Genomic DNA, 14,343 nt, shown 5'->3' on the forward strand with positions numbered 1-14,343 from the left:
AAGTGAAATGTTCCCATAAGGCTTATTGTGAAAACAAATCTTTTGCTCTGTTTTCCTCCATGATCATTTTTTCTGCTACCAGGAAAGCGCAAAGCCTTTGTCAACTGTCCAGTAGGTGGCGGCATCTAGTTAAAATAGTACTTCAGAAGAGTTTCTTGAAGGATTTAGGGACAGAGTTATTTGGACTTGAACTTTATTTATTTATTGAGGGGAGAAGATTTTTTTTTTTTAATTTGGTTTTTTAAATTAAAGTATAGTTGCTTTACAATATTAGTTTCAGTTGTACACCAAGGCAATTCAGTTATACATATACACACATATGTATTTATTTTTTTCAGATTCTTTTCCATTATATGATATTACAAGAAATTGAATATAGTTCCCTGTGCTATATGGTAGGTTTATCTATTTTATATATAATAATGTGCCTGTTAATCCCATACTCCTCTAATTTATTCCTCCCTGCCCTTCCTCCTTTGTTAACATAGTTTGTTTGAACTTTAAACACACATTTACAAATGTACCAAACCCTATTTTCTACCATTCTTCTTCTTTTTTCCCTTTAAACAAAGGGAGAAATCTTAGGATGATTATTCTTCATCTCTCTCAGTTGTTTCTTTGACATCTACTTTTTTTTGTTTTTGTTTTTTCTTGTTTTTTTTTTTAAATTAAAAATTTTAAAAGTTTTTTTGTTGTTTTATTTTGTTTTTCCATCACTTCTCACTTAGGAGTAACTTGAGGGACTTTAGGCCAGTGGCAGAATGGCAATTTCCAACCTATTTTCCATCACCCCAAACACAAAATACATCCTAGTGCTCTTCTAACATCACAAATAACCAACAGCAAAAAAAAAAAGATACTTGCTTTTTAAAAGTTAGTTTTATGTATAGATACTAAACACAAATGAGGCCTTGACTCCAAGAGGAAGATAAAAACTACATTAAATGGATTTTTACCCATTTGGACTTAATAAACCAGAGATAACCTCAAGTACTGAGGTTTTGAAGTAGACAGTATTACACTTGCTAGAGATCTCAGAAATATTTAAGAAGCCTGTCCCACCTCATTTTCGAGGGATCTCTTTAAAGTTTTTCTAGAGAATTGTTATGAATTCAAACCTCTTTACCATTCCAGAGGTTTCCCCATAGTTTTTTTTAGCATTTATCTGATGGACAGAGATAAGGTTCAGTACAGCTAGTGATAGGGTTGTTTGTTATCATTGTTTAGATAGAGCTGCTTCTTTTTTGCCTTTGTCACATTTACCTCTTATGCTTCCAGCTCCAAATTTTTAAGTGCATGTAAGCACAAAACAGTGGCCTTTTAATCAAATAGGCTTCTCAAAATTTGCAAATACCTCTCTCAAAGTGCTTTTCTGTGAAATTCATGTAAATGTTACTTCTGCTCTTGGATGTTAAGATTTAATATTCCAAGAGAATTTGGTAGTCTCTTTCTGCTCTGATTTGCCGAGGACTGAGGGTAAAAAAATCACATAACTGCTAACTGGCTGAAGATTTTTGGTTTTTAACCTCTGTTGGATTCTCAGTATTGCTTAGCAATTTCTCTTAAGTCTCCAAAGTAAGTCTTCTGAATTGTTACCCTGTGTTTAACCTCCTATCTTCTTCTGCTGGTCCTTGGCCCTGGCAGTCTCAATGTCTGGAGAAAATGGACCAGCTGGGTGGGAATCCCTTCCACATTCTTGCTGTCTCTCCACTGCACTGGCTGTGCACCTCTACCCCCTTCCCTCTTCCTTTAGCTGGAGAGTGGGTGCTCTCCTTCTCCAAAGCCAAAGTCAGTAATGTCCCGTCCCCTTCACTCTGCCCGTGGCTCCTGATCTGACAGTTACTCTGTCTCTTACTTGGAGCTTCAATCTCTCTTCTGGCTCCTTCCCTTCAGTTTACCAAGCTTAGACCTTCTGACCCTAAAACAGAATCAAAGAGCCATCAAACCAACCAAACATACAAGTAAGACCTCCTCCCTTGATTCTTCAGCCTACTCCCAACCAAACAGGTACCACTCAGTATCCTTCCTCTCCTTAAAGGCCAGACTTCTTGAAAGAATAGTCCACACCTACTGGCGCTACCTGCTCAACCTGCCTTTACTTCGTCACTGCATTTTCTCCTATGACACTACAGAAACTATTTCATCAGTGGTCCTCCTAAATTCTAAATCTAGTGATGTACTCCCAGTTTTTATCCCATTTGATGTCTCTGTAACATCTGACATGGTTGACCACTTAGAATAGTACTGGTTTTACTAAATTCGTTATTCCCTGCTGGTTCTTCTCTCCCCCTCCTTACATCTCATTGGTTTTTTTTTTCTTTTAATTTTTTTCTTTTCTTTTTTATTTGGAGGGGGGTAATCCAGTTTATTTATTTATTATATTATATTTTAATTTTTTTAATGGAGGTACTGGTGTGAACCTAGGACCTCATGCATGGTAAGCATATACTGTACCACTGAGCTATACCCTCCCCTCCTACTTCTCATTGTTGAAACCTATTCTTTTGTATGTTTTCCTCTCTCTTGGTTAATGGTTTCATCATCCATCCAGTCTTTGTGGTGGCTGATTGTCTGTATCTACTTGACTGGATCACAAGATGCCCAGATGTCTGGTTAAACATTATTTCTGAGTGTATCTGTGAGGGTATTTCTGGAAGAGACTAGCATTTGAATTGGTAAACTGAGTGGAGGGCATTACCCTCCCAAATGTGAGTGGGTATCATCCAATTCATTGGAAGCTTGAATAGAACTAAAAGATACAGGAAGGGAGGATTTGCCCTATCTCTGCCTGACTATTTGAACTGGGACATGGATCTCCTCTGGCCCTCAGTGATAATTATCTTATTTATTCTAATTTTCTTTAGCTGTTTGCTTTGAGTCTTGTTAGTTTATGATCACCTGGATATAGTCTTAATTTTTGTGTCCTTTTCAATAATTATTCCTATTCTGAGAACTTTATAAGGATTTAGTATTGAAATTTATTCAGTGTGTTTCAGTATCTATTCACATTATCATAAAGTTTTTTCTTCTTGACAAACTTACTGAATGTTTCAAAATTAAAGATTTAAATACTAAATTAGTCTTTTATTCCTGAATCAGTATTTCTTGGTTATGGAGGCTTATTCTTCTAATTCAGTACCAGATTTTAATGGCTGCATTTATTCAGAATTTTTGCATCTATATTTATAAGTGAGATTAGCTATGTGTGTGTGTGTGTGTGTGTGCGTGTGTGCGTGTGCGTGTGCGCGCGCCCGTGTGTGTGTATATTATTGTGTGGTAGGTAGGGGTGAGGTTGGTGGTGTTCTATGTATATGCTTTGTCAGGGTATGTTAACTATAAAATGAATGGGGGTTGGCTGTCCATTTATTTCTATGCTTTGAAACAGTTTATATAACATGGGGATTATCTGTTCCCTAAAAATTTGAAAGATTCCACTGGAAAAACCATCTGGTTCAAGTAATTTCTTGGAGGCGATTCTCTGACTCTTTTCTCAACTTCTTTCATATATACTATTGTATTTCAGTTTACTAGTCTTCTGGAGTCAATTTTGGCAGTACATCCATGTCACTGAGATTTTAAAGTATCCATTTCACCGAGTTTTAAAATTTTACTAATAACATTTCATATAGTGTTTAATGATAATTCTCCTTTTTAGTGTTTATATGTCTCATTTCTTATTTCTAATTTTGTTCCTGTCTTCCTTTTTCTTTTTAATCTAGAAGTTTTTTTTAAGTTAATATTTAATTTTAGCACAGTTTTAGATTTGCATAAGAATTATGAAAGTAGTACTGAGATTTTCCAAATATCTGCAAACAGTATCCCTTAAGATTAATGTGGTACGTTTGTTATAATTAATGGACCAATATTGATACATTATTATTAACTAAAGTCCATACTTTATCATCCAGACTTTTAGTTTTTACTTAATGTCCTTTTTCTGTTTCAGGATCCAATCCAGGATACTGCATTACGTTTAGTCCTCATATCTCCTTAAGCTACTCCTGACTATGCACTTTGTCAGACTTTCCTTGTTTTTGATGACCTTAGCAGTTTTGAGGAGTACTGGTCAGGTATTTTGCAGGATTTCCAGCAATTGTGATTTATGTCATTTTTCATATGATTAGACATGGGTTGTATGTTCTTGGAACCACAGAGTTAAAGTGCCATTTCCATTATATCACATCATACTATCAAGAAAACTTACCACTGTTAATGATGATCTGATCATTTGGCTGAGGAAGTATTTGCCAGGTTTCTCCACTGTGATTTTTCTCTTGTTTCCCCTTTTCCATACTGTCTTCTTTGGAGGAAGTTACTATGTGCAGCCTATACTTAAGGATTTAGGAGTTATGCGTCACTTCCTTGAAGGTAGAGTATTTACATTAATTATTTTGAATTCTGCATGAGAGATTCATCTGTTCTCCCCATTTTAACTTATTCAATCATTTATTTATATCCATAAAGACTCATGGATATTTATCTTACACTTTGGATTATAATCCAGTGCCACTTTATTTTATTTCTCAAATTTTTCCAGCTTTGCCATTGGGAACTCTTTCAGTTTCCCCCTGTGTCCCTTTGATATACATCCATCATTGTAAGTTTTGTTCTGTTTCTGTTGTGAGCACTTCCTAACTTTCTGGCACTACAAGATGCTTCGGACTCATCTTCTGTATTTCCTACCTGAGTCCTAGAATCAGCCACTTCTCTTCAAGGAGCCCTGGTTCCTCTTACTGGAGAGTGATATTAGAAAGCAGATCTGAATAGTGGGTGTGCTTGTGCTTGTTGCTGTTGGGGAGTTGATTCTTGGCCCCCTGAGAAAGGAAGTATTTGTGTGTATGCTAACCAGTTGTCTATACACATATCTATAAATATTTCTGTGTGTAACCATCTGTGACTATAATAAGCTAAACATAGGTTAACACTGACTTTATCACCAGATGGATCATTATAACCTTTTCATCTGGCTTATCTGTAACCTCCATTCTAGCAGTGAAAAACCTACCTCTCATTATTGGCCATCCATTTACTTAATTGTTCAATTCTACTATCCATATGTAGTGATATCAGAATTGTTGCCCTGTACCCCTCAAATACATAACTTAGTGAACTGGAGTACAATATTCATGTGCAGTTTCTGTTGCCTTTAGTCATATAGACTCTACTTGTTTCCAAAGTTACTTAAGGTGAGCATTTTTCCTCCACCCCCTTCAGTGAAATTTTTTCATACATTTATAAGACAGTTAGATTGTTTTGTCACATTCTGTGTTTTATCCTGAGAGTCTATGACATCCTGAATGATCTTCTGAAAACTTGCGTACATTAAAGTTCACTCTTTGTGTTGTGAAGTTAATAGGTTTCCCAAAATGTATAATGTGTAACCACCGTTGTGGTATCATACAGACTAGTTTTACCACCCTTACAGATCCCCTGTGTGAATTCCTGTTCAATCCTCTCTTCCTCCCCCAAACTCATCTTTTTACTGCCTCTATAGTTTTACCTTTTCCAAATGTTATATAATTGGAATCATCCATGTCTTTTTGAGACTTGATAGCTAATTTCTTTTTGTCACTAAATAACATTTCATTCTGAGGCTGTACTACTGTTTGTTTTTCCCTTTACCTATTGAAAGATACCTGATTGCCTCCAGTTTTTGATATTATGAATAAAGCATCTTTAAACATTCATGTGTGGGTTTTTGTGTGGATATAAAATTTCCATTTTGGGATAGGTAAATATCTACGAGCAGGATTGCTGGATTGTATGGTAAGTATTTAACTTTGTGAGAAACTGCCTGTCTTCTAAATTGGCTGTACCATTTTGCATTCCGACCAGCAAAAATGAAAGTTTCTGTTGTTCTGCATCCTTGCCAGCAGTTGGTATTGTCAGTTTTTTGAATTTTAGCTGTTCACATAGATATATAGCAGTATCTTGTTTTAATTTGCATTTATATTTCCCTAATGACAAAAAACATTGAGTATCTTTTCAGGTGCTTATTTGCTATGTGTATATTTTCTTTAGTGACTTGTTTGTTCAGATCTTTTGCCTGTTTTGAAAATTGGATTTTTTTCTTATTGTTGAGTTTTAAGAGTTCTGAGTTCTTTGTATATTTTGTATATAAGTCCTTTATCAGATATGTGTTTTGCAAATATTTTCTCCCAGTCTGCGGCTTATCTTTTTGTTCTCTTAATATCTTTTGCAGAACAAAAGCTTTTAATTTTGATGAAGTTTAACTTATCTTTTTTTTCTTTCATGGATCATACTTGTGGTGTTGTACATAAAAACTCGTCATTAAACTGAAGCTCACATAGATTTTTCTCCTGTGTTTTCTTTTAGAAGTTGTATAATTTTTTAAATTTCATATATTTTATTTGAAAACATATTATAATTAAAAATTACATACACCAAGCCAGATTCTTCTAAGAAATGATGTAATGCTAGCTCTTCTGATTTCAAGGGCCAGGTGTCACTTTTCCACAGAAAGCATTTTTTAAATTGAAATATAGTCAGTTTACAATGTTGTGTTAATTTCTGGTATACAGCATAGTGATTCAGTTTTATATATATATATATATATCCTTTTTTTTATTGAGTTATAGTCATTTTACAATGTTGTGTCAAATTCCAGTGTAGAGCACAATTTTTCAATTATACATGAACATACATATATTCATTGTCGCATTTTTTTTTTCGCTGTGAGCTACCACAAGATCTTGTATATATTTCCCTGTGCTATACAGTATAATCTTGTTTATCTATTCTATATATGCCTGTCAGTATCTACAAATTTTGGAATCCCAGTCTGTCCCTTCCCACCCCCCACCCGCTTGGCAACCACAAGCTTGTATTCTATGTCTATGAGTCTGTTTCTGTTTTGTATTTATGTTCATTTTTTAAAAAATTCCACATATGAGTGATCTCATATGGTATTTTTCTTTCTGTTTCTGGCTTACTTCACTTAGAATGACATTCTCCAGGAACATCCATGTTGCTGCAAATGATGTTATGTTGTCGGTTTTTATGACTGAATAGTATTCCATTGTATAAATATACCACATCTTCTTTATCCAGTTATCTGTTGTTGGACATGTAGGCTCTTTCCATTTCTTGGCTATTGTAAATAGTGCTGCTATGAACATTGGGGTGCTGATGTCTTTTTGAAGTAGGGTTCCTTCTGGATATATGCCCAGGAGCGGGATTCCTGGGTCATATGGTAAGTCTATTCCTAGTCTTTTGAGGACTTTCCATCCTGTTTTCCACAGTGGCTGCACCAAACTTCATTCCCACCAGCAATGTAGAAGGGTTCCCTTTTCTCCACAGCCTCTCCAGCACTTATCACTTGTGGACTTTTGAATGATGGCCATTCTAACTGGTGTGAGGTGATACCTCATTGTAGTTTTGATTTGCATTTCTCTGATAATTAGTGATATAGAGCATTTTTTCATGTGCCTATTAATCATTTGTATTTCTTCCTCAGAGAATTGCTTGTTTAGGTCTTCTGCCCGTTTTTGGACTGGGTTGTTTCTTTCTTTCTTATTAAGTCGTATGAGCTGCTTATATATTCTGGAGATCAAGCCTTTGTCGGTTTTATTGTTGGCAAAAATTTTCTCCCATTCCATAGGTTGTTGTTTTGTTTTACTTATGGTTTCCTTTGCTGTTTAGGTGTACAATCCAGTGTGATTTAACTTTGTCAAAAGTAAAAGGTCTGTATCTAGGTTCTTTAAAAATTTTTTTTTGCTTTCGGTCATCCAGTTTTTCCAGCACCATTTGTTGAGCAGATTATCCTCTCTCTATTCAGTTGCCTTTCTTTTTTGTTAAAGATCAGTTGACTATATTTTTGTGGGTCTATTTCTGAATCCTCTGTTCTTTTCCAATGATCTATATATGGCTATTCTCTTGCCAATATTATGCTATCTTGACTACAATTAGTGTTTTATTTTTTAAAATTATACTTGAGGATTTTTCTTTTTATACCTTCATGAACCAGTTTTGAATTTCTTTGCTAATTCTAATGATTATCTTGATTATTTCTTTTCTTGAATGTGTTTTGTTATTGTTTTCTCTAGCTTCTTCACTTAAATTAGTTAAGTTCATTTTATTTTTTCTTAAAATATGTGTATTAGTCTGCTAGAGCTGCCATAAAAAAACACCACAGACTTGGTGGCTTAAATAGCAGAGATTTATTTTCTTACAGTTTTTGAGGTTAGAAGTCCAAAGTCAAGGTACTAGAAAATTCAGGTTTTTTTGGTGGTCTCTCCTCCTGGCTTACAGACACCTCACTGTGTCCTCACATGACTTTTGCTCTGTGCCCAAGGGAAGAGGAGAAGGGGGTGGGGTGAAGACATCTCTGGTGTCTCTTCCTCTTCTTGTCAGGACACCAGTTCTAACAGATTAAAACCACACCTAATAAACTCACTTCACTTTAATTATCTCCTTAAAATATAGCCACATTGGGGGTAAGATCTTTTAACATATGAATTTTGAGGGGGTACCGTTCAATCTATAACAGTATGATAAAAGCATCATTGCTGTGAATTTGTTTCTGAATACAGATTTCTCTCTATATTGTGTTCTTTGTTATGTCATCATTCTCTGTAAGTTATTATTGTATGCTTAGTTCCTCACTGACCTAATAGTTAATTAGAAAATGCTAATGCCTTTCTCGTGTTCTCCAGAATTTTTTATAAGCTCTGTGTTTTAAAAGCTAAAATAGAAATTTATAATATTATGGTCATTATTTTGATATTTTGAATTTCTTGGAATTTTCTTTATAGTCTAATAGAGCAGTTCTCAGTGGCGAGGGTCATTTAGATTTGTGCATTTTTGGTTGGCGAAATGATGTGTGGTGGGAGAGGCCTTTTTATAGTTCACAGGGACAAATGAGAACTTCTGGATCTCCTCTTTGCCGCAGGCCGGCCATGGGGAATTGTGTGTCATGTTTCTGTGTGTGGGCACATGGGAGAGAGAGAGAGGCAGAGAGAAAGAGAAAGAGAGAGTGGATATTTCAGGCCCTGTCTCCCTATAAATAGGCTACACTGTCGTTGCTGCTTTGGAGCTGCTTTGTAGAAAATAAAATGAGCTTAACTAATTTACTTGAAGAAGCTAGAGAAAACAATAATAATTTGGAGTTGGAGAAAACAATAATAATTCCGGGTAGCTGTGGAGCTCTGTGTGTGGAGTGCCCGCCCAGTGGACCTGCGCAGTGAGGCCGAGTGCACTCTGCTCTGGGTTCCCCAGTGCCTTTGGTGATCTCTATCCATCTCCAGGATTTCACCTCCAAGGGGATGAGTGCCAGGGAGTAGCCTCACACATGTGCCACTTGTGTCTATTCTACACTCACCCCCTCTGATGCTCTTCTAGGTCCTTTCCATTGTCTGGGATGAGCTTTCTTCCCAGGTGGCAGGAAACAGCTTAATCATGTCCTGTAATCTTCCTTTTTCAAGACTTTTATTAAAAATGGTGCTCAGTCCTTCAAGCTCTGGCCCTTGATCTCTGAAGGAAGATTTTTTTTTCTAGATAAATATTTGTAATGAGGAGAGGGATTTAAAATTTTTTCCTATTAACTTTTAATTTTATTGTAACTTCAGACTTAAAGTCTCAAGAAAAGTACAATGAATTCTCAAACTCCCTTTACCCGAATTCTCCAAGTGTTAACATTTTACCACATCCTCTGTCTTCCTGTCCACACAAGGACACACATACACACACACTGGGAAAATAACATTTATACAATACTATTATCCAATCTACAGGCTTTATTGATATTTTGCCCATTGTCCTACTAAAATCCTCTATAGCAAAAGAAAATCCAAGATCATGCATTACATTTAATTGTCACATCTTTCTAATCATTCTTTGTGTTTTATGACATTGGCATTTTTGAAACTATAGGCCTGTTATTTCGTAGACTGTTGCCTAGTTTGGGATTTGTTTTTGTTTCCGCATGATTGGGTTCAGGTTATGCATTTTTGGCAGAAATCCCATAGAAGTGGTACTGTGTACTACTCAATGAAGCACATCAGGAAGCGCGTGATGTCGATTGTTCCATTACTGGTGATGTTAACTTTGATCATTTGGTTAAGGTGGTGTCTTCCATGTTTCTCCACTGTAAAGTTGCTAGTTTCCTTTTTTAACCGAATAAGTTATCTTGTGGTGGGGATACTCTGAGGATATTATCCTGTTATTTTTGCAAACTATCACCCATGAGTTTTGTCATCCATTGATGATTCCTATCTGAATCAATTATTTATTATGATGGTTACCAAATGGTTATTTTCTAGTTCTGTCATTTCTACTACGTTAATTTTTTTTTTTTCGTTTTTTTTTACTGTAGGAGAGTTTTCTAAGGGAGGATTTTTGGAATTCAGAAAATGCCTTTCTTTTTCTCAAGGAATTAAGTACCTGCAATTGAATGCCTGCCTTTCAAAACTGTTGTCTTGTAAACTCAAAGCTGAGCTATGAGGCCTTTGTTCTAGGCTGTACCCATCTTCTGTCTGAGGCAATGAATACCCGAGAGACTATGGGTGAAGAGCCACAGGGTCACAAGAAACATTTCAGCCCAGGAAAAGCCCATAAGTTTAAAAGCTTCAGTATCAACTTGCTATAGTAGTTTTTGGTATTGCAGATTTTCATATTTTTGTGCCTTTTTAGGTGCTCTAGTATAAAATTGAGTGAAACTGCTATTAAAAAAGAATTACGGCTTGAAAAATAAATATATTACCACTTTGAGTATATGATGTAACTTAAACCAATAATAGAATGTTAACAAATTGCTGGCTTACAGAGCCCGCTTTAATGAATACTGAAGAACATTAATAATAGTAATTGTAAAAAATTAAAGTTTGAAAAGAATTTTAAACCTTATTGTATTTTGAGTAGGTTACCCCTTTCTCTGCAAGGCTTAACACCACTAATTTGCTAGATTAACTCATTAGAGATTATACAAGGATTAAAGTTGTAATGTCAGTCTTGATGATGCTACATTATTATGAATTCCAAATTAGGGAATTGGAATTGATGAATTTGTTTTTACTATCAGAACTTGTATGTTTTGAACTTGGTGATGTTTGTGTGTTAAGCTAAATGTATCTTCTGCCTGCTTCCTTGGCCTGTATCATCTCAGAGTGGATGAGGTGGTGAATCCTGTAATATCTTCAAGACTTTTCATGTTTTCTTAAGCAAAAACATTCTGTGCCACAACCTGGCAGATTCTCTCATGTTAAGGCATAGAGAGAGACTTTAAAAAGGGATATTTATTTATGTCAGCAGTTTCTTGTAAATATACAGTGTCTAAAATCAGTTAATAGGAAAATAAGACAAATTACATTAAATGAAAAGAGTTGAAAAACACAATTTTCCAATTTCTTTATGGGTATTAGCCCAAGAGAATAAATCACAAAAGAAGAAAGCTAACTCCTATGTGTCTCCCCAGTGTTTTTTTTCAAACACATTCTTTTATGGTAATGACTGACCATATATCTGAATTCTTTACCTTGGGGATCTAAAATAAGAAAATAAAAACACAGTTACTCACTATGCACATTCTCTGTATTATGAGTGTTGGAATTTGGAAACATTACCTCTAGAGAGTTAACGTGATATTTTAGCACACCCTGTGTATCCTCTTTGCACAGAAGTTCTAGGAAAATGCTATTGACTATCTTGATTTTTCTGTTTGTTTCAGTGGCTCGTGGGTACAAAGATGATTATCATTTCTACCTGAAAGTGACATTTTCTTAAGAAACATGTTTGTAGAGGGAATTGAATATTGAAAAGAATATTAGACCTTATCTTTTTTAAAAAAACAACTGTTTATGTAAACAATTCCTTATTTACTCTGTGTGTATTGAACAAGTGATTTTTTAAAATCAATAGATCCTTCTTGCTATGAGCATGAAGATACTTTTTTCCCAGTGTTTCACACTCAAGTCCCTCCAGAAGAATATGAAAACCGTATACAGAATGTCAGTCAAGGTATGTGATTTTCCATGTCACAAGAAAATACTAGCTGTATACAGAAATGTTCACAGATGAAATGATTTAATTTGATTTGATTTTAGTGATGGGCAGCAGTAGGTGAGGGTCATTAGTTAATCATTATTTCTGCTTTTGGATGTTTGAAATTTTTAATAATAAAGAGTTAAAGAAAAGCTGACTGCAAGTAATGGAAACCTAGCTTAAGCAAAAAAGAAAATTGCTTCTTTGATTCCTAAGAGCATATCCTAAGGTTAGCCATTGAGAGGGGAGTTCAATTCCACAATCATAGAAAAGAGATCAACTGATCTTGGGTTAGTTGCCCACCCTTGGTTCTACCAACTCATCCAACTCAGCAAAAGTTGGGGTCACTATAGGAACATGGCAGTGTCTGCCATGGATCAGTGCCAGGAAGGAGAGAAGAAGACATTTCTAGTGAGAGAATTCTGACCAGACAATCTAATATTTTCTCCTATAATTTATTAATAATATATTTTAAAGTAACTATTATAAATGTAGACAAGTATGCATTTAATTTGAATTATTTTAATGTTGTGTGGATTAAAAGACTATGAAACTTCAGCTGAATGAATAAACTTCATATTTCAGCTTAAAAGTCTATATGCAACTTGGATTATGGGAAAAAGTTATAAATTTTATACCTAAGGAGGCTGCTCACCAAAAAAGTAGCTCATACTTTAACTGTTGGTAGTTGATTTTAAAAAATTATGTTGCTGATTAAAGAATAGAACCCCAATTACAAAGCACAGGTTTATTTGCCTTGAAATGTATAACTTAAACTTTGAGTAAAACCTTTTTTACTCATTAATTTTTGTCTGAAAAGAATTTAAATCCAGAGATCTCACCCTTTTCCTTGTTCTTTCCAGCTAGTGTTGTCAAAATTTATTCTTGAATTATTAAATTTGTATGAAATCCTTGATAGTTAGCTATAAATGCACCATTTGACTTAATCCTTTTTATTGAAATAACTTCTCTTATAAAACAGAGATAACTTTTAAGTAAGCCTTGTCTGGATTGAGCAACTGGCTAGTGTTTTTTCCTTTGGACTTTAATATGGCAGTTTATCCTGTTTTGTAAGGTAGACTCCATTTGTTGTTTAAGAAGACTCTTCTTTATGCATATTTTTAGAGCTTTAATGAAGGATTCATATGATCTTTTTTAAAAAAACGCTTTAAATGTGACTACAGTGAAAACAAGACATTTAATAAAGGAAATAAAGAGTTCGCAAGTTATTTTTTGTTTTGTTTCGGGGGGAAGATTTATTTACTTATTTATAAATGGAGGTATTGGGGATTGAACCCAGGACCTCGTGCATACTAGACATGTACTCTACCACTGAACTATACTCTCCCCATCTCCTAAATATTTTTCTTACTCTTGTCTTGTGTGCTCAGGGTCTGAACAGCTCAGAGGTTGACTTAAACCTCTTCAAAGGCTGAGAAAAACTGACAAGCTGAGATTTAGGGGTTTGGCAGATAGGATGTGGAACATTCAGGACCTTGCTTAAAAGACAGGTTTGAACAAAAAATTTATTGTTCCAAGAAGGTGATAGCAAATTAATAGAATAGCAGGAAATGACTCTAGTCCTTAGGGAAAGTTTTATTTCATATGATGACTAAAATAAAATATAGTTTAAAATTCTCATAATATCAGAGATTTCTCCTTCACTTGTATCACTTGAAGTTCTTTTCATGTTTCCCATGATTCCAAAGGAATCAATAGGAAGAAGTATGATACGTGAGTGTGAATAAGAAAAGGAGTTTTATGAGGACTTCATTGCAAATTATGATACACATTTATTTTTTTGGGAATAAATCTTTGTATTAAGTTTCTGAATCTGGGATTTAGAAGTTTTTCTATGCCATACTGTATTTCTTATATATTTTAATATATGCTTAAGGTAAATTTTTAGCTTAAGGGGCAAGTATAATTATGAAAAATTTTGACCTTTTTTAACATTAGATTTTACCTATGATGTGGAAAGAAATGAGTCATTGATCAAAGCAGAAAAGAAACCTGTCTCAAACACAGAAAAGACTGAGCTCAGGGGTAAACACAGCCAGGATTTTATTAAGCGAAACATTGAGGTATGTACTTAGAAATTTAGACGCCAGAATGTGGGACTAAATGAGTTGCAAAAATGGAAATAGTTGTGTTCGTTGTCTTTAAGTATTTTTTTGACCATGACACGTGTAAGTTGAAACAGTGTATTTAACTGAAATAAAAATTTCATAAACCAGTACTTAACTTCACTATTTTCTATTCCATCCTATGTTATTCTGTCTCATCCCACCCCTTTAAAAAATCTAGCTGCAACTTAATATGTTTATTTCATTACCCAGAAATGAA

The 14,343-nt window shown here is 34.7% G+C and overlaps 1 protein-coding gene across 3 annotated transcripts in view; it reads left to right on the forward strand.

The window, feature by feature from the left end:
- The window catches only part of FSIP1 (fibrous sheath interacting protein 1), a 178,210-nt gene that overhangs the window by 23,901 nt on the left and 139,966 nt on the right, over nucleotides 1–14,343 (forward strand). For all 3 annotated transcript variants that reach the window (XM_064485747.1, XM_010989336.3, XM_031453325.2), the window contains 2 exons: nucleotides 11,875–11,973; nucleotides 13,957–14,081. In XM_064485747.1, coding sequence (XP_064341817.1) covers nucleotides 11,875–11,973; nucleotides 13,957–14,081 — 224 coding nt within the window. The remainder of the gene's footprint in view (nucleotides 1–11,874; nucleotides 11,974–13,956; nucleotides 14,082–14,343) is intronic.

This window comes from Camelus dromedarius, chromosome 5 (assembly GCF_036321535.1).
Source record: "Camelus dromedarius isolate mCamDro1 chromosome 5, mCamDro1.pat, whole genome shotgun sequence".
NCBI classification, from domain to species: Eukaryota; Metazoa; Chordata; class Mammalia; order Artiodactyla; family Camelidae; genus Camelus; species Camelus dromedarius.